This window comes from Bos javanicus, chromosome 24 (assembly GCF_032452875.1).
Source record: "Bos javanicus breed banteng chromosome 24, ARS-OSU_banteng_1.0, whole genome shotgun sequence".
Classification (NCBI taxonomy): Eukaryota; Metazoa; Chordata; class Mammalia; order Artiodactyla; family Bovidae; genus Bos; species Bos javanicus.
The window spans coordinates 21,921,499-21,942,994 of NC_083891.1; the positions used below are offsets into that span (position 1 = coordinate 21,921,499).

General features: G+C 44.1%; 1 protein-coding gene across 5 annotated transcripts in view; it reads right to left on the reverse strand.

The window, feature by feature from the left end:
• Nucleotides 1-17,701: 17,701 nt before the first annotated feature.
• Nucleotides 17,702-21,496, reverse strand: part of MAPRE2 (microtubule associated protein RP/EB family member 2) — a 197,254-nt gene continuing 193,459 nt past the window's right edge. For all 5 annotated transcript variants that reach the window (XM_061399611.1, XM_061399609.1, XM_061399610.1 and 2 more), the window contains one exon: nt 17,702-20,718. In XM_061399611.1, the coding sequence (XP_061255595.1) occupies nt 20,644-20,718 (75 nt within the window). In that variant the 3' untranslated portion in view covers nt 17,702-20,643. The remainder of the gene's footprint in view (nt 20,719-21,496) is intronic.

The window sequence follows — 21,496 nt, forward strand, 5'->3', positions numbered from 1 at the left end:
CCTTTGGGGTTTTCCATAAGATGTTATGGAAACAAACAAACCTGAGTGGACTTTTGGGCCCACCCAATATATGACTACAATAATAAAACCAATGGTCATGTCAGTAGTACCACTATCGTGGCAGAATGCAGTTTGGTGTATCTGGTCAAGAACTACTGCTGCTGCTAAGTCACTTCAGTCGTGTCCGACTCTGCGACTGCAGAGACGGCAGCCCACCAGACTTCCCCATCCCTGAGATTCTCCAGGCAAGAACACTGGAGTGGGTTGCCATTTCCTTCTCCAATGCATGAAAGTGAAAAGTGAAAGTGAAGTCGCTCATGTCCGACTCTAGCGACCTCATGGACTGCAGCCTATCTGGCTCCTCCATCCATGGGATTTTCCAGGCAAAAGTGGGGTGCCATTGCCTTCTCCGGGTCAAGAACGACATTATCTTCTAATAAGACAGTGCAATATTTTTATTATTGTCACTATGGTACACCTTATCATCATGGAATTATATCTTAATTTTTTCCCTCCTCCTGATCCTGCCATGTGTTCCTTGCTTTTCATAGACTTTGCACAACATTTATATGTAAATTTAAGCCTTAAAAGGGGAACTTGAAGGCACTAGAGGAGAGTCCAGGACTGTTGACTCAGACTGTTCTGAGTTTGAAACTCTGCCGTGACGCTCATCAGCTATGTACATAGTTCCCAACATCTCCTTAGATGCTTGAGGAAAAGACTCTGGGCTTTGTGAGATTCTGCTTGATGTACATCCAGAGAGACATCTTTCATAAGAGGGACTGATGTTCCCAGCTGGGCCTGGGGGTCATTAGCGAGAACAAGGTGCAACAAAGTCTTTGAGAGGCCACACATCCTTTGGCATCTGTGTTATAGTCCTGTCCCTTGTTCAGTGTTTGGTAAGAGATCAAAGGTGGAAGAGAAACCAGGGTGTGCTCAACAACAAAGATCCTGACATTCTTTAAAAATAGTATTTAGCTCAGATACTTCTGTGTGGCAAAGATGAAAGCATGTTAGAATTCTGAGAATTTTTGTGATGACCAGAAAGTTTTCTCATAGAAATTTGTTTTTCTTTATATCTCAAGAAAACCCCTGAGAAAGATGTTTTTTTTTTTGAAGCTTTGCTCCTCTGGATGTCTCCTGCCTCGTTTTCTTCCTTACTCCAAGGGCAGCCTTACTCCACGTGACATTTTGACCAGGCAGCCCAGACTCCATGCATTCACATCTGGTGTTGCCTTCTCCATTGTGTCTATAGCATCTCAAGGCCTCACTAGTGTGTTTCCCTGCAAGGGCTCTTCCAAGGTGGAGGTGTGAGTTCTTGAACCAAGCTTGCTCTGACCAAGTCAGTTATACATATACTGCACTTTTAGTAACTGCCCCTCTTTCGAAAAAATAACTTCAGGCTTCAGGTGCTGAGAATGGCCAAAGTGTTTTCAGGATGCCCTTCCCATATTTGATAATCCTGTATTAAGACTTGGAGTTGCTATGGATTTATATATAGAAAATTCTCAAAATGAAAGCTCCTGGATGCAAGGAGCTTGATTTTAAATCATGTGGCTTGTGTGTTTTGACATTCATGCCTACTAATGATCACAAATTGTTGTGTAAGTTTACTTATGGAGGACCCAGCAAAATATACTCTGAATCATGTGATGTTGCTGTTCTAATTTATAATTAGTTTATCATGGTATAATATGAAAGTGAAAGTGTGAGTTGCTCAGTTGTGTCCGACTCTTTGCAACCCCATGGACTACAGCCAGCCAGGCTTCTCTGTCCATGGAGATTCTCCAGGCAAGAATACTGGAGTGGGTTGCCATGCCCTCCTCCAGGGGATCTTCCCAACCCAGGGATTGAACTCAGGTTGTCCACATTGCAGGCAGATTCTTTACCATCTGAGCCACCAAGGAAGCCCATAAGTCATACAATTCACTAGCAGCATCAGAAGGACCCTTATGAATGTGATTGTTTTTTGTCCGACACACTGAGCTAGTGAATTCTTTGGTGACACAGTGGGAAGCTCAGTGCTGTTGGAGAAGGCCTGTGGTTAAAACTGATCTGTATTCAAACCATTCCACTTGATGGGCAAGTGGCTCGGAGTTGCAAAGTCTCCCAGGGGATCCTGGGGCTGGAGGTGGATTCAGAGGAAGGGCAGGGCTGGCCTGGCCCTTGGGCTGAAGTGCACAGAGCCTTAGGAGATTGAAGGACAGCATCTAGACCAGAGTTCAGGTGGGGTGCCAGACTAGGTGAAGGAGCAAACCAGAGGAGAGAGAGGAAAACTGGGCATGAGGCTACAGCAAGGTATCTACCAAGGCCGCTGAACCAAGCAAGTGGGGATACAAGGCAGGCAGGAGGCAGAGCACGGATCACAAGGACCCTGGTCGGGGTCCGACAACTGAGCTAATTGGACAGCTGTGTGTAGCCAGCTTACCCCCTTGACAATGAACACGTCTTAAGGCAAATGCCAGGGAATTGATGCTTTGAATTGTGATGGAGAAGACTCTTGAGAATCCCTTGGACAGCAAGGAGATTGAACCAGTCAATCCTAAAAGAAACCAACCCTGAATATTCATTGGAAGGACTGATGCTGAAGCCGAAGCTCCAATTCTTTGGATACCTGATGTGAAGAGCCAACTCACTGGAAAAGACCCTAATGCTGGGAAAGATTGAGGGCAAGAGGAGAAGGGGGTGACAGAGGATGTGATGTTTGGATGGTATCACTGACCCAATGGACATGAGCTTGAGCACACTCTGGGAGACGGTGAAGGACAGGGAAGCCTGGCGTGCTGCAGTCCATGGGGTTGTGGGGAGTTGGACACAACTTAGCGACTGAACAACAAGGCAAATGCACTGTGCAGAAGGTCGAATCACTGGATACCCTAACCTTGAATCCTTGGGATTCCTGGGCTGTAGATCTGACTATTCTGATTTTGGGAGAATGAGCCCTGAAAAGTGATAAGCCCTGCTGATGCTGCTGCTAAGTCGCTTCAGTTGTGTCTGACTCTGTGCAACCCCATAGACGGCAGCCCACCAGGCTCCCCCGTCCCTGGGGTTCTCCAGGCAAGAACACTAGAGTGGGTTGCCCTGGCTTAGCCCCAAAGAAGCTGGGAAAGTCTGACCCTTCTCGACTCTACCTTCCCTCACCACCCAAATAAATAGCATACCTCATAGCAGGTCTCAGGGATTGTCATGGTTAATGGAAAATGCTGGAACAGATATAGGAAACTTTGGTCCTTTACAACTGGTTTGAAGCTTTACAATCTGGCAGCTAAAGAAGCATTGAATCTACATTCCCTGTTATCTGCTTTTACTATTTGGCCTGCAATATAATGCATTTAATGCACGTCTACTCTTGAATTTTGGTGAGGGCTTCTAAATATTAGAAGTTAACAGTGAAGAGGACAGGGGCATTTTAGTGGAATAAGTCATTAGGTGGTCTTGGTTTCCAGTCTCATTTCATTAAATGATAGTCTGCTCATTTTAATTTGTAATACAAAGGAGCTATTGAAGCAGAGGAATGTTTTCATGTTCTCATATCAGAGCCAAATGACCAAAACATTAAAGAATACCACTAGTTCAAATGGTTTCCTAATCAGACAAAGTCATAATTCTCTATAATTTTTTCATTCTGATTCCTATTTATATTTTCTGTGAAGGCCAATTTGTGGTTGTCATAGCAATTCCTTTTTTCTATATGAAACTGACATTATGATTTTTATTATTTGTACCTCATTGCAAGTCAAGATCTATAGCAGTGTAACCTAAATATTTTCTTTTAAATAATCAGAATAGATCTTTTAACCTTCACATCATTATCCTTAATGTCTTTTGACCTCTGAATTATAGGATTTCTTAGGATTCTCTTTTGATGGAGCAAAAAATAGTCCCATGGATAGGGTGCTTTGAAGACAATGAAAGGCTGTGAGTCATGGTACCCACCATTCTTCCCTTTGCTTTTTAGCATCTTCAGTGGCTCTGAAGCCATTGGGTAGTCTGATCATGGCTGTACACAGGTGGTCCTGGTTAAATACCAAAAATATTTGCTGGATTTTATTCCCTTTTCTTTCTCCCATTGTTCTTATTTCCTTCCTTATGCTTTCAGATTTTTTTCCATTCAGTTTTCATGTATTGTTTTGATTCCACTAAAATTTTTTCTTAGAAAATCTTGTTTGAAACAGGCAATGACCCAATTCTTATCTAATCCAGTAGCTTCTCAGAATTTACTATATGTATCGTTTCTGTTGATTTGATACTGTTGACCAGTCAGTCCTCCTTGAAGCTGTCCCCTCTGCTTTCTTTTTTTTCCTCTCTTTTTTGTCCTTCCGTTTTCTCATGCATCCAATACCTATGTCATGCCTAGATAGGCAGGGTTGTGCGTTGTTCTGATATCTGGTTGGGCCTTTCCCAACATCTCCTAAGCTCTTCTTTAGTTCCTGTTCCAAAAGGAGCCCCTCATCCCAGGGTCTGCCTTGAACAGCTCCAGGTTCCACATTCACTTCCTGGATGAATAGCTCCGAGTGTCACATTCACTACCTGGGTGGGCTTATTAACCCTCTGGGTGCCACTTGTTACTAGAGAGGGCTAACCCTGAAATCCATATCACTGGTTTGGACCGCTCACCTCCACTGCAGTTCTCTGTTTCCAAAGAGCAATGGAGACAGTGCAAGACTGCTCCACTTTCAGGACCTGCCATCGCACACTGGGTTCCTACCTTCTCCCCCAGTTCCAACATGCCTATTCTCAACTACCAGGGGCACTATTCTCCTGCCAGTTGCCAAGCCTAAAGCCTTTAAATCTTTCGTCTTTTTCATTTCCTATATTCAGTTTCATATGAATTGCCACTGCTAACTACTTAACAATACGTTTCTGATCCCAGGTTCTATTTTTACTGTCACCTTCTAATATTATAGGTGAGGCCATGGAGCTTAGCGTACTTGCCCTCTTCGTCAGTGACCACATAGAAAAGCTGAGACCTGATTTTCTGATTCGAATACAAATCCCTGGTTGCAAACCAAGGGTCTAGAACAGTGGTCCTCACACTTAATGGTTTCAGACCCTCACGAGACTCAAAAATATTGAAGACTCCAAAACACTTTTATTTATATGGGTTATAGTGATCAATATTTATCATATTTGAAACTTAAAATTGGGAAGTTAAAAATCCCAATTCTTTTAAAAAAGCAATAATAAGTATTACATATGAATGTGGAATATTTTATATTTAAAAAAAAACACTTTTTTTTTTCAGAACAAAAACAGTGAGAAAAGTGGTATTTTACATTTTTTTTCCCAAATCTTCTTAAGGTCTGACTTAGTAGAAGACAATTGGACTGTTAAACCTGCTTCTTCTATGACATCATACATTCTGTAATACCCTGCTCACTGTATACTGACTGATGAAACAATGGGGGTGAGAAAGGCAGATAATGTCTTAATCTCATGATAGAAATGATTTTGATCTCAAGGACTCCCTGAAATGGTCTTGGGGATCTCCAGGTGTCTCACAACCACATTTTGAGAATCACTGGCCTAGAGATTTGCTAAGTCTTTTTCTGACTCAACATTTTCTTGTTCTTTTTATGACATTTCCATTTTGGTTTTGAGGTTTATATAAAAAAATTCAAAGTCAAACACAATCACATAACTAGCATCTAATATATATTGAGAAAGTCAATCTCTGAAAGCTTGAAAACACATTGTATTATGAAGTTGTAGTTTTTTAAAACTCATGATGTTAAATTTCCATGCTCGTGACCAAGAGGTCACATTTCATTGTCTTCTCCAATTCTGTGTTCTCATCTCTCTAGTCCTTAGGACCACCTGGATTGTAATTTTAATATAAAGCTAAATTTTTGTTATTTGTGTTAATGGAGATCAAAATGGGTATATAGGAAATAACTCTAAACTGTACTACTGCACCGTTCCCCTTCTTTATTCGGTAACCAACCATGCCTTCAATTTTGCTCTGTGCTCAAACTGTTAGATGCTGGGATATTAAATTTATAGACACAATGGTCCCATCCCTGAATTCATATGATATGAACACAAGCTTAAACACCAGTGATCACAGTGTAATGTATTAAAAGAAAAGACCTAACTCCTTCGAGAGAAACCTGTGGGGACACAGGGCAAGGTCTTTCTCTCTTTTAGAGAGGTGAGCATTGCTCATCATTGCTAGATGAGCGATGATCTCCAGTCCCCTTTCTGTCAAAAGAGACCAGTTGGAACACATAGATCCAAAGGTTTCCAGTGTTTGGTGTTGAGCAGAAAGCTTATCAGCTATCAGGTGACTGTGGAAACGTCTACTCTTCTGGAGGCTGAACATAAGCCAGAACAGTATATAGTTGTGGGTGCACTGTGGACAGGAGAGGAAGGAATTTAGATCTAGAAGCAAAAATGGTGATGAAGGGGATCTGAAAGAAAGCAGTAGTGTAGTTATTGTCTCTTGATGACTGCCTCCTTCTCAGGAGAACAGAGAGTATCTCCTTTTCACACCACAATTCAGGCATGGATTGAGAGAAATACCACCACCACCACCATGGCTGTTACTTCTACGACAAATTGCAGCAGTCAACAGTGTACTGAGTACAGGCATGCCTTATACGTATTTTGGGTTTGCTTCCAGACAATCACAATAAAGTAGCTACAGCAATAAGGTGAATCACACACATTTTTTGGCTTCTCAGTATATGTACAGTTAAGTTTATAGTACACTGTAGTCTATTAAGTGTGCAATAGAAGTATGTCTTAAGTAATGCACATGCTTTAATTAAAAATATTTTGTTGCTAAAAAATGCTTACCATCATCTGACAAGGTTGCCATAAACCTTCAATTTGTTAAAAACTCAATTATCTGCAAAGTGCAATAAATTGAAGCACAATAAAACGAGGTATGCCCATACTGATTATGTGCCAGGCACAATGCTAAGCTATTTGCATGCATTATTTTAGGGATTGATTGAAGTATGGTTTATATACAGTGTTGTATTAACTTCTGCTCTACAGTAAAGTGATTCAGTTATGTGTATGTATTATTCTTTGCTATTTTTTCCCATTATGATTTATCATAGAAAGCTGAATGTAGTTCCCTGTGCTGTTCAGTAGGACCTTGTCATTTACCCATTTTATGTATGACGGTCTGGATCTGCTAATCCCTAACTCCCAATCCATCCTTCCCCTACGCCTTTTCCCCCTTGGCAACCACAAGTCCGATATCTGTGTCTGTGAGTCTGTTTTGTAGATAGGTTCATTTGTGTCGTGTTTTAGATCCCACGTATAAGTGATATCACACAGTTTTTGTCTTTCTCCGACTTCACTTTGTATGATAATCTCTAGATCCATCCATGTTGCTGTAAATGGAATTATTTCATTCTTTTTCACAGTTGAGTAATGTTCCATTGTCTATATGTTTACATATATATGCATATTTCATTGTGTATATCTGCTTTATCCATTCATCTATCAATGGGCAGTTAGGTGGTTTCCATGACTTGGTACTTGTGAGTAGTGCTGCTATGAATACAGAGGTGCATGTATTTTTCTTAATTATATTTTTGTCCAGATATATGCCCAGGAATGGGATTGCTGGATCCTATTTTTACTTTTTTGAGGAACCTCAGTGCTATTTCCCACAGTGGCTGCACCAACTTACATTCCCACCTACAGTGTAGGAGGGTTCCCTTTTCTCTGTACCCTCTCCAGTATTTATTATCTGTAGACTTTTTAATGATGGCCATTCTGGCTGGTGCATTGTCATGCATTATTTTATTAAATCTTTATAACAACCCTCTGTAGAGGCAATTTTCACTCACCAATAAGTGTACTGTAAGCAAGAGAGTTCCAGAAAAACATCTATTTCTGCTTTATTGACTATGTCAAAGCCTTTGACTGTGTGGATCACAATAAACTGTGGAAAATTCTGAAAGAGATGGGAATATCAGACCACGTGATCTGCCTCTTGAGAAATTTGTATGCAGGTCAGGAAGCAACAGTTAGAACTGGACATGGAACAACAGACTGATTCCAAATAGGAAAAGGAGTTCGTCAAGGCTGTATATTGTCACCCTGTTTATTTAACTTCTATGCAGAGTACATCATGAGAAACGCTGGACTGGAAGAAACACAAACTGGAATCAAGATTGCCGGGAGAAATATCAATAACCTCAGATATGCAGATGACACCACCCTTATGGCAGATAGTGAAGAGGAACTCAAAAGCCTCTTGATGAAAATGAAAGTGGAGAGTGAAAAAGTTGGCTTAAATCTCAACATTCAGAAAACGAAGATCATGGCATCCAGTCCCATCACTTCATGGGAAGTAGATGGGGAAACAATGGAAACAGTGTCAGACTTTATTTTTCTGGGCTCCAAAATCACTACAGATGGTGACTGCAGCCATGAAATTAAAAGACGCTTACTCCATGGAAGGAAAGTTATGACCAACCTAGATAGCATATTCAAAAGCAGAGATGTTACTTTGCCAACAAAGGTTCGTCTAGTCAAGGCTATGGTTTTTCCAGTGGTCTTGTATGGATGTGAGAGTTGGACTGTGAAGAAGGGTGAGTGCCGAAGAATTGATGCTTTTGAACTGTGGTGTTGGAGAAGACTCTTGAGAGTCCCTTGGACTGCAAGGAGATCCAACCAGTCCATTCTGAAGGAGATCAGCCCTGGGATTTCTTTGGAAGGAATGATGCTAAAGCTGAAACTCCAGTACTTTGGCCACCTCATGCGAAGAGTTGACTCATTGGAAAAGACTCTGATGCTGGGAGGGATTGGGGGCAGGAGGAGAAGGGGACGACAGAGGATGAGATGGCTGGATGGCATCGCTGACTCGATGGATGTGAGTCTGAGTGAACTCCAGGAGTTGGTGATGGACAGGGAGGCCTGGCGTGCTGCGATTCATGGGGTCGCAAAGAGTTGGACACGACTGAGCGACTGATCTGAACTGTGTATCAGTTCAGGGGGCTAGATGTTAGGGCTGAAATGTTGAGTAATACAGATGTAAGTCTATATGGTCATGGTACATGGAGTTTAGTAGTGACAAGATTAGAAATTAGCCAAATAATTTCACTGATAAATATACAGAGGTGGTTATACACTGTGCTGAATGCTTACGTATGTAACTAGTATTTACTGAGCAGCTATGGTGTGCTAGGCTGTTGGCATACAACAGGGCTACCATCATTATCCCTGTTCTAGATGAGCAAACCGAGATAGTTCAGTTCAGTCACTCAGCCGTGTCCAACTCTTTGTGAACCCATGGATCACAGTATGCCAGGCTTCCCTGTCCATCAGTAACTCCTGGAGCTTGCTCAAACTCATGTCCATCGAGTCGGTGATGCCATCCAACCTTCTCATCCTCTGTGGTCCCCTTCTCCTCCCGCCTTCAATCTTTCCCAGCATCAGGGTCCAATGACTCATTGGAAAAGACCCTGAGCAAACTGAGTAAGTTTCAGTAAATATTAATAGCTGGAGAACTTACCAGACTTCAAAGATGGGTTCTCGCACACTGCACTGCTAGCTGAGGCACTGAGGCATGTGGGGGTGTCAGGGAATGGACCACCAGTGGGGTCCCCATCTTTGCCATGGTGTCATCAGGGGGGCTAAGGCAGAATGTGCTGGTGGGTCTCACCAGGCAGTTGGAAGCTAAGATCCTGAGGAACGTGGCAAGGCTAGGCTTTCTCCCTGGACATTCAGAAGTTGCGAACATGGAGAAAGGTAGATAGTATGATTTCTATGTTGAAAGGCAAGAGCGAGTCCAGTGAGATATGTTTTTAAAATTATTTTTGAGCTATTTCTAAAACTGTATCCAAAGCATTTCCCATAAACCTTCCTTTGGAAATATCCCAGGTTTTCTCAGTGTAAGGAAGGCAGTTTCAGGAAAAGGAAGTTTGGGGGAGAAAGCAGCGCAAGAATAGGAAACTTAAGAGATAATGGTGACTTTTAACAGCTGCCTGCCTGCTTACCTGGACACGTGCTCATTTGTTAATTTTGACAGTGGAGAGTGACCATCACGTCACTGTGATGGTGCACCTTTCTCTGGCTCTGTTTCTCCTGACCCCATGGTCCTCTGTGCATTACAGGGCTTCCAGAAAGGCCATAGGAATTGACACTTGTCCTGTTCATGATGTCAGAAACTGTCATGGGACTTCCCTGGGGGTCCAGGGCTAAGACTCTGCATTCCCAATGCAGAGGGCCTGGGTTTGATCCCTAGTCAGCGAACTGGAGCCTACATGTCACAACTAAGGGTTTGCAGGCTACAACTAAAGATTCCTCACGCCACAACTACGATCAGAGATCCCGAGTGCCTCAACGAAGACCAGGCGCAGCCAGAGAAATAAATACCTGTTAAACGAACAAAAAGTGGTGACTATGTCCACTGCAGAAGGTGGGGTGAGTATTTGATCATTTCTTTCTTAGGACTGAAAAGAGATGCCAGTAGTGAGGTGGAGGTGGTGAGGCCATGCCATTATTGTTGAGAGGGGGTTTTTATGAAAGTTGGGTGATGTATGGCCTCTACTTGCTCACTTTCCCTCAGAGGGAGACCCTAAGTGGTGGCAGGGTGGGTAGACATGCCCATTGGCTGGAAAACTAATAAAGGAGAGTGCAGGAAGGAAACAGATCATTGTTTAATGTGTGTTGAAAATTCACTTTGAACCTGTGTGCATTTTGTTGTTGTTCAGTCGTGAAAGTGAAAATGAAGTGGCTCAGTCATGTCTGACTCTTTGCGACCCCATGGACTGTAGCCTACCAGGCTCCTCTGTCCATGGGATTTTCCAGGCAATAGTACTGGAGTGGATTGCCATTTTCTTCTCTGTTGTTGTTCAGTCGCTAAGTCACGTCCAATTCCCTGCAATCCCATGGACTGTAGCACGCCAGGCTTCCCTTTCCTTCACTATCTCCCAGAGCTTGTTTAAACTCATGTCCATTGAGTCGGTGATGCCATCCCACCATATCATTCTCTATTACTTCCTTCTCCACCTGCCTGCAATCTTTCCCAGCATCAGGGTCTTTTCTAATGAGTCAGTTCTTTGCATCAGGTGGCCAAAGTATTGGAGTTTCAGCTTCAGCATCAGTCCTTCCAATGAATATTTAGGACTAATTTCCTTTAGGATTGACTGGTTTGATCTCCTTGCACTTCAAGGCACTCTCAACAGTCTTCTCCAACACCACAGTTCAAAAGCATCAATTCTTCAGCGCTCAGCCTTCTTTATAGTCCAACTCTCATATCCATAAACAGCTACTGAAAAAACTACAGCTTTGACTGTATGAACCTTTGTCAGCAAAGTGATGTCTCTGCTTTTTAGTATGCTTTATTAAAGCATTGACTCTTTACTCTTCCTTATGTTGTTGCTTAGGAAGTGAATTCAGAGCAAATAAGCAAGTGAGAAAAAAGCAAATTAAGTCTGAATATGCATGAAAGTGACATTTTAATGCCAGCAACATATTTTGGACACTGACTAGCAGTCGAGGGTAGCAGCCTCTGAAAGTAGAGTTTTATTTCACATTTGACTTTTCCCCACTTGCCTCCAAGGTAGTAAAGATATACCTAGCTCCAGGAACTATCCCTTCAGGGACATGGATTTTTGCTTATTTTGGGGGAATCAGAATTTAAAAAAAAATTATCTTATTTATTTGGCTGTGCCTGGTCTTAGTTGCATCATGCAGGATCTTTAATTGTGGCATGTGAACTCTTAGTTATGGCACATGGGATCTAGTTCCTTAACCAGGGATTGAACCCAGGTCCCCTGGATTGGGAGTGCAGAGTCTGAGCCACTGGGAAGTCCCAGGAATCAGAATTTTTTTTTTTAATTTTATTTTTAAACTTTACAATATTGTATTAGTTTTGCCAAATATCGAAATGAATCCGCCACAGGTATACCCACGTTCCCCATCCTGAACCCTCCTCCCTCCTGCCTCCCCTACCCTCCCTCTGGGTCGTCCCAGTGCACCAGCCCCAAGCATCCAGTATCGTGCATCAAACCTGGACTGGCGACTCGTTTCATACATGATATTATACATGTTTCAATGCTATTCTCCCAAATCTCCCCACCCTCTCCCTCTCCCACAGAGTCCATAAGACTGATCTATACATCAGTGTCTCTTTTGCTGTCACGTACACAGGGTTATTGTTACCATCTTTCTAAATTTCATATATATGCGTTAGTATACTGTATTGGTGTTTTTCTTTCTGGCTTACTTCACTCTGTATAATAGGCTCCAGTTTCATCCATCTCATTAGAACTGATTCAAATGTTTTCTTTTTAATGGCTGAGTAATACTCCATTGTGTATATGTACCACAGCTTTCTTTATCCATTCATCTGCTGATGGGCATCTAGGTTGCTTCCATGTCCTGGCTATTATAAACAGTGCTGCGATGAACATTGGGGTACATGTGTCTCTTTCCCTTCTGGTTTCCTCAGTGTGTATGCCCAGCAGTGGGATTGCTGGATCATAAGGCAGTTCTATTTCCAGTTTTTTAAGGAATCTCCACACTGTTCTCCATAGTGGCTGCACTAGTTTGCATTCCCACCAACAGTGTAAGAGAGTTCCCTTTTCTCCACACCCTCTCCAGCATTTATTGCTTGTAGACTTTTGGATCGCAGCCATTCTGACTGGCATGAAATGGTACCTCATAGTGGTTTTGATTTGCATTTCTCTGATAATGAGTGATGTTGAGCATCTTTTCAGAATTTTTAAGAACCAGACTGGTCTAGCTCATAGGCCATGTGGTCACTGGCAACCATGGGCTGACCGTCCCTGGGTTAGCTGTCTTCTGGGAACCCTGAGCTGAGGTTGGGAGGGGGCGGGATTCTGTGGTCTAACATACAGCTGCTGGGGTTGCCTCTGCAAGGGTGGTGGGAGCAGTGAGCAGTAGTGAAGTGTCTAGAACCAGGGCAGTGGTGTTGCAGGTCTGTGTTACCTCCCTCACAGGACTATCAAAGCCAAAATCAGTAACACTATCGATTAACTCTCTACTATGTGTAAGGTACTTTATACATGACTCCAGGTCACAGCATTTTCAAAACTTCTCTTTCTCTACATGGTTATTTGTGAAACTATTTTGCAACCTGTGAAAGGTTTTATAGATCCAGTTAAGATTTTTATTAAAATGTTATCCCCCTTTTCCCTGCAGACTTATGTTTGGACTTAGTCCACAGACAGATGGTATGTTTCCTATCTCCAGGATCATTTTGAGGGTTATGTGAGTGTGGGACAGCCAACCGTTTCATATTTGCAGTCTGCACTGAAAACTGCCTTGTCAGTAATTTGTCAAGGATAATCGAAAAAATGGAAACTCACGTTTCAGATCTCAGTGCTTCTGGGGAAAACCGTGACACCCAAGTGTGCTGTTAGGAAAGGGACTGGGTCCTGATAGAGTGTTCACCTGTCTATTGCTGGTCAGTCACACAAGGTCATGCTCTCTGCCCTGCAGTGTCTGCCTCAACCTCCGTGGCAAAGAGTTGAACCTGTAGCCTTCCACCCTCCACGCGCAACCTGTTCCTCTGGATACTCTGCATCCTGGGATGAATCCCAAAACTCTGGGAGCTATTTCCACATACAGACAGTAAACTAGTTTTTGGTCCTTGGTAAACTAGTTTTTACTGAACCGAGTCTCAGCTTTATGTCATTAGGGATAGTCCTGATGACTAACAGGGACAGACCAGTAGGACCATTACTGTACTGGCTGGGAGATGCTGTGAAGATCAGGTTACCTGCATCGTTAATTTCTTAGGAGGAGGAGCTATGGAGAAATTTCTCAGGCCTACGTAGCTGTCCTCCTAAGCAACTGATTTGTTTTTAGCTTATGGACACTTTTTTAAAATTGGAGGGTAATTGCTTTACCATATTGGATTAGTTTCTGTTGTACAACCACCTGGATCAGCTATATGTACACATATATCCCCTCCCTCTGGAGCCTCCCCCATCCCGCCCTGCTGGGTCGTCACAGAGCACCGAGCTGAGCTCCCTGTGCTACGCAGCAGCTTTCCACTGTCCGTGATCCACATGGTGTGCACATGTCAATGCTCCTCTCTCGGTTCATCCCTCCTGCTCCTTTCCCCGCAGTGATATGGATACTTCTGAGTAATGATTACTTCCTCTCTGTGTTGGCAAGTAGGAAGATTGGAGGTGTTTTACCCCCTTGGCCCTAGTAAAGTCCAGAAGACCTTGGGGCATGTGTGAGGCTACTGACATCCTTCTGGCTTCATCGTTCTCTCCTTCCCCATGATGTCTTCCTTGGGAGTAATATATTGCTTTTAAAAATATGTAAATGGACTCAGTTTATTGTTTATGGGCTGAGGCAGATGTGGATTCAGAATGCCTCTTTAGAGTAACTGAGGGACAGTGGCCCTATATTGTAGTAGTAAAAAGTCACTATTGGCTGCTGCATTTTGCCCATCGTTAGTGCTCAGTTTTTTCAAACAATTAAATTGAAGGAGAAAACGAAAAACTTCCCTCCCCACTGCCTTCTTTTGGCTTAAAATTTTCTTTTGGGTAATTCTGAGGTAGAATTAGCTTTGTTGGATTTATGTTTTACATTTAGAGAGAGGCTGTGTTCGGTAAATTTTCCTTCCCCTGAGGAGACAGTTGAGTAAGTCTTTGAACATATACATTTTTCCATTTAAAAAATGGGACCAGGAAGAAACCACCTTTCTGTGCAGCAGCAGTCACTTCCTTCTCTGGTTTCCAGGGCATGGTTTCTCCAGAGGACCAACATTAGTAGGTCAAATGACCAAAGGTCTTCATGACCAAAGGTCTTCAAATGACCAAAGGCTTTCCGATGGTGTCTGTGTCTACAGGACAGGAAGGTCCCTGAACTGTCTTTGAGAGAGCTTAGCCTGTAAGAGACAAAACTGAAACTCATTTTCTGTGGTCTTTCTCTGACTTAACTTTCATGCTGGTAAAAAAAATGGTTCTATTGGTAGGAGGTCACATTGCATCCATATAATATACATGTATCAGATTGGAAGAGAGTGTTCTAGCAGTAAGCTGTGAACTTGGATTAGGCTAAAATTCTGAATACATGGTATGGAAACTTTTCATTACTTCTGTAATTTCTAAAGGTTCATTTAAATGATCAGATCTGACCAAAACATTTAGTGAATAACATAAACATATCTTACAAAAATTTTTAAAAAGTTATTACAGGTAACCTTTAAAACTGAAAGGAATACCATAGTGTAAAACATGAAGAATTCTTGCTACATGGAAAGAAATGTCTACCTTTTTATTTTCTGAAAAAGAATACATTTAGCTCATTTCTAACGGGTAGCATAAATTCAAAGGTATATTAATAATGCTGTGTGTACATGTACGTGCTCTGTCGTGTCCGACTCTGCGACCCCAAGGACTGCAGCCTGCCAGGCTCCTCTGTCCGTGGGATTTTCCAGGCAGGAGTACTGGACTGGGGTGCCGTTTCCTCCTCCGGGAGATCTTCCTGACCCGGGGATCGAACCCTGCACTGGCATGCGGGGTTTTTACTGCTGTGCCACCTGGGAAGCACACAGTTACATGCCATTGCCCTTTCAGGTCAATTTACAGCCCGTCTTGATAACATAGTTACAAAATACAAAGAGAAACCTGTTTAAGAAATTGAAAATGTGGCAAGCTAGAAAAGGCATTCAACAAATTGGCTCCAGCTGGGCCTTCCAGTTTTGTTCCAATCATAAGAGGAGACAAGGCCTTAGCAAAAGCACCTTCCGTGTGAACTCCACTGATCACTGTGGGGTCCAGGTCACAGCTTGGGGGAGGGGTCTGCCCTTGAGCAGACTCGTGACCGGAAGCTTTGGCGCCATCTGAGGGTCCCCAGGGGTTCAGTGGACTTTACACTTTGCCATATTAGGCAGTGAAGCCAGAGCTCTTCCAATGAATGGAGAATAGTCTCTTATGAGTCCCTAGTTTAGCCAGACAGGAGCTGTTAGGACATCCAGGGAGAAGGTGTTCTTACACTTGGTACTGTTTGGTGACATTGTCAGTGCTGAGAAGTTGGGTCAGTGAATATTTATTTGTAATAGCAGCCTCAACAGTCATGGTAGCTCTGTTCTAGCCCTTCAGAGGAAGAATGAGAAAGGCCAGATGTGAAGGTCTGTCTAATTTTAGAGAACCAGCATCTTGTAACTCGAACTTAGTGGAGTGCATTAACTCTTTTCCCTTCCCTCTGGACTCATGGGCTTACCCATCATACCAAGTAGGAACACCTCAAATTTTTATCCATGATCTCAGATTTAATAAAATGGAGCAAATGTGTTATCTCACCACTTTTGAACTGTTTAGGGACTTCCTTGGTGGCTCAGATGGTAAAGAATCCTGCCTGCAATGGGGGAGACCTGGGTTTGATCCCTGGGTTGGGAAGATCCCCTGGAGAAGGGAAAGGCTACCCACTCCAGTATTCTGGCCTGGAGAATTCCATGGACTGTATAGTCCATGGGGTCGCAGAGCTGGACACGACTGAGTGACTTTCACTTTTCACACATGCTCTAAACATGTGCTTGACTCTGTGGGTAAAGAAGCCTCCTGCAAGGCAGGAGACACAGGAGACACAGGTTCAATTCCTGGGGTCCGGAAGATCCCTTGGAGGAGGAAATGGCAACCCACTCCAGTATTCTTGCCTGGAGAATCCCATGGACAGAGGAGCCTGGCAGGTTACTTGTCCATAGCGTTAGACACAACTGAGTGACTGAACACAAACAAACAAACCCATTTCCCAACCCAGGTAACTATGGCTCAGACTTCCATCACAGAAGTACCCTGTGGAGTAATGTGTGATTGGAAAGCAGCGGTGATGGCCCTGCGATTTTCCTGCTTCAAGGACCTAAAGGCAAATGAATGGGAAAGAGTTGCCAAGGGCAGTACAGACACAAAACTGGCCTCTAGGTGGTGCTTGAAAGCAGGTTCAGGCAGGCTGGCATCCTTTGGGATGAACTCCAGTAATCTGCAGGCTCCTGGGCAAAGTCTTCTACAGACTGTCAGCTGTTCTGCAGGGTGTCCAGGGGGGCACGAGGCCAGTGTGAATACATTTCTTCAGTCATTCCTGCAAGGTGTGTATTCCATTTATGTCTGTCAGTTATCACTGTTAAAGTCAGCAAACTGGAGGAAATACACTTAATCAAATAGCTTTTGCCAATCGCAGGTCATTTTACCACAAAGCTTTACTTCAAAACATCTACCTGCTTTTGCCCAACCCCTGAGTTGTCCAGATGGGAGCGAAGACTTTGTTGGCTTGCAAGTGGAATGTTTCCTAAAAGGGGATTCTTAGTCAAAGTCGCTCAGTCGTGTCCGACTCTTTGCGACCCCGTGGATTGCAGCCTTCCAGGCTCCTCTCTCCATGGGGATTCTCCAGGCAAGCAAACTGGAGTGGGTTGCCGTGCTCTCCTCCAGGGGATCTTCCCAACCCAGGGATTGAACCCAGGTCTCCCACATTGCAGGCAGATTCTTTACCATCTGAGCCACCAGAAAAGCCTGTTTTGTTTTTTTTTAAATTGTAGAATTTTAAAACGGTGGTATAGCTGCTACATTTGATTTAAATATTAACCTGTAATTCCTGCTAAAACATTTGCCATCAATAAAAACAAGCTACCCCCCCTCCCTATGTAAACCATGTGGACCTTGTGTGAAATTTACGTAAAGAACCTATTAGTATAAACATGCTCACTCAAAAGGAAACCTGTAGAATAAAAATTTAAGACTCAATGGAACCAGGCTGATTTTAACATATACTTTTTTTTATTAAATATGTAAAAAGATAAACGCAAGTCAAGTTATTCACATATTCAGAGACAAAAAACTATTCTACCATGCGACAATAGATGGGTAATGTAAAATGAATGTGATACATCTGAATAAGACCTTTTCATCTATTATGTCATTACTTATCTATATTTATAATTAACAATACATTTGTTTACATTCCTTTCAGTTTACATTTAATATATAACAAAAGCTTTATGGTGTACTATTTAGTAAAAGTAATCTGAATGCATATTAAACCTTAACGGAATAATGGAAATACTCACCAGGGAAGGGAGGAGTTCCTGGTTCCCTTCTGGAGTTTACTTCTCTCGGGGTGTGTCTTTTGTCTTTTTTCTGCTTTTCTGCTGTTTTCTCTTTACTCCCTGCTTCAATCACTTCCTACCTGATATGAGCAGTGGACATACTATAATCAGCTGTGGCGGGTGTGAAGGGGACCCTAAGACCCAAGTCCAGCAGATGCTTCTCAGCCCAGCATGAGGATGTGTGACGAGGGCGGGGGACATGGAGGAAAGCCCACGCTGGCTGCTGAGATGAATGATGGGGCACAGTCATCAGGGAGAAAGGAGCAGTCCTGGGAAATGAGAGGTGAGCTGCACTAGAGGCTGGGGTGCAGCCAGAGAGGACTGAGAAAGTTAGCTGTCAAAGATACCCCGAGGCACCAGAGATGTCCCGTGCAGCGGAAGATGCCCCAGATGGAGACAGAAAGGGGAGTATATAGCTCCTCTCTAAATAAACAAAGAGTCTGCCCCAAGACACCAGGAAGGAAGCGGGAATAGGATGACTGGCGGAAGTTATCTTTGCCAGGTGTCTGGCCAGTATGTTAATAGCCAAGAAAGTCAGGGATCTAGGGAGGAACAGAGTGGCTGAGGGTCACTGGCGAGGCTTAAGCACACTACCCAGTAATCACCCTCATGATGGGAGCGTGGGTCCTGCCCTACCTGGCACCGGGTATTACTGATGTGTCCAGGGCAAGCAAAAAAACTGCCCGGGAACCACTGAAGTGTCACCTGCATGGAACTACTTATTGTGCCTCTTCACCAGAGCTGTCTGAAAAGAAGGAAACTCAGTGAGTGCGACAGGCTTGGGAGGGGACACGCCGGGAAGCACGAAGCTGCGTATAGCACGACCACGCCCTGCGACCAGGTGTGGGAGGATGTCACCGCAGAGAGCCAGGCTGGATTCCAGCCTGAGAGAATCGGGCTGTCGCCGAGGTGCAGAGCAAGCAGGAGAGAGAAGAAAGGGAGACCAAGCCCCATGGAACAGCTGTCCACTTCTGCAGTGTCCGCAACAACCTCAAAAATACAAGCAATCCTTTTCACGTGTAACTCGATAAATACCACTCTGCCGCCAAAGATCTGAGAAGACTCCTTTTGGTGGAAAGCTTCAAAGCTAGAATTTAGAATTCATATTTCATCAGTTAATAAAGAAATGTCAAAGCTTTATGAGACATAATTCAGAAATTTATTTGAAGCTTTTTCAGTTAAGAGGAAAGGGGGGGGCACACTTGTTTGTGTTTTGTTGCACCTGCTAAGTCAAATAACAAGTGAAAGAAAATCTAAAGTTAGAAACCAAGTGAAGTGAATGATCCAGGGAGGGAAACCATCTTTCAAAGGGGCGGTGGGGGGGTGGGGGGACAAAAAGATTTGGAAAGATACTAAGAAAATGTGCAAATATTAGTTTAAAAAAAATAAGGAATGCTTTTAATTCATTCATGTTTCCTCTATTTATGAATTGCCACGGTTTAGCGAAGGTCAATGACAAGGAGGGCCATCGTACTGAAGAGGGGGAATTCCTTATTCCAGAAGGCATTGGGAGTCAGATTTTTCTGTGCTGTCTTTCCAGTGTCAACACCAGACTTCAGAAGCAGGGTTCTCCCTTGGGCTTACACTCCTATCCTAAGGTCGTCACTCCAGGCCTTCCAGCAATTGTGTGGCACGCCCAGGGCTGCACACCCTGAAGTCATTCTTTAGGAGGAACCCCCTAGCATGGATGACAGGGTTGGGGCTAAAACCCACATGAAGAGGCAGGAAGGACCTCTGCCTGTGCAGACCCCCTCTGACTGCAGACCCCCGATGACAGCTTTTGGGGAGAGTGGCTGCCCACCAAAGAGGACCCTGAGAAAGAAAACAGCATGAGAACCTGGGTGGGGGCAGGGGGGAGGGGCACGCAGTAGGAGGGCCAAGTCGTGTTGGTGTTCTCCTTGAGTGAATGTCTTCCAAAACTAACAACATATTGTGTGGCTGTCTAACATGCTGATGGATGAACACTGCTAGGCCCTAAAGTCCTAGTTCTGATTCCTTTTTTCTTCCCTTTCATTTGTGAGTGGAGGGAGAAACTGTGTTTCTCCCCATGAAACAAGTCACTGTCATATGGCTTTCATATCAAGTTATCTGTTTCCCTTTGTTCCAATTTATTATTTGACCAAATTTATGTTCACAGAGGTTAGACTTGCAAACATCAAAGCACCACAAATGTGTGTGACATCTAGTGACACTGGGTTGAGAAATGCCAATATAAATACCATATTCAAATTACCATTGTTTCACACCAGGATAAAAAGGGAGTGGTGGTGGTGGTGGTGGTGGTGGTAGGGTTGGGGAGAAGTTGTTCTGGAAAGAAATGCAAAGAGCAGAACCAATCTCAAGCAGCCAAGTGGGGAAGTTGAAGGTGTGTGGCCCCCGGGATGTCTCGGGGAGGCCGCCCATGGCCGCTGCTAGTGTGTCTTGGCAAAGGAAATGGGAACCGAGGGCAGTGCTGGCGTGGGCGCTGGCGCGATGATGTAACAGCAGACTGGGAACAACTGGTTTCTGATGAGCTTGAGGCCACACGTGTTCCAATTCTCCGGAAGAGAAGTTCCCACCAAAACGGAAGTGTGGAGAGCTGCCGGGACGGTTCAGTACTCTTCCTGCTGCTGGGGCTGCTGTTCGTGGACTTGCTCCTCTGCTTCCGGCTCCTCCGGGTGGCCCTCCTGCGGGGGAGGGGAGAGGGGCCAGGGGGAGGTTTCAACTGATGGAGCTGACGGCCGCCGGCGGCCCCGCCGTGACTGCGCCGCACGGCGTCTCCATGGAGCGAGTCACGCGGAGCCTCCCTGCTCCCAGGAGCCAAGGCACACAGAGGGACGCCTTCCCGTCCCCCGCCCCTTCAAAAATCGGATCCTTCTAGAACACAGCCAGCAGGCTTTGTGCACCGCACTTTCCTTCTATCCACTTGGGAAGCACAGCCTCACAGAACGTATGACATACTTTCCCACCCTCCCTAAGAGAGTAAACCAAAGGACCCAGGAGTGTTATGATAACCAGGGGTGAGCCTGCTGTGTCAGGGCGCTGAGCCCCAGGACCCCTGACTGAGGGCTTCCTGTCTCCTGCCCTGCTCTGTCTTCCTCCTTACCTGGTAGCGTGTCTGCTTGAAGCAGACCCTTTGTTATAACCTGTTACTCCTCTGATGTGGAGAAGCAGCTTGTCAAGAGTGGTTAGGTAAAGAAAAGAGTGACAGCCACAGTTACGGGCTGCTCCCGGCCAGGCGGTTTCTCCATTAAGGGAGCGCAGGAGTTGAGCTCCTTCCGGCCATATATTTTGGGTACGTGAGGCATTTTTTGCTTACTTTTGATGGTTGAGGTGTTCCTCCACTTGGTTCCAAAGGACCTATTTACTACTTGCCTTTAACCCAGGGAAATACATTGTGAATACCAACCCAGGGGAATACCAACCTTGGTCAATCACACCTGTAAATCTTAATTTTCTGACCTC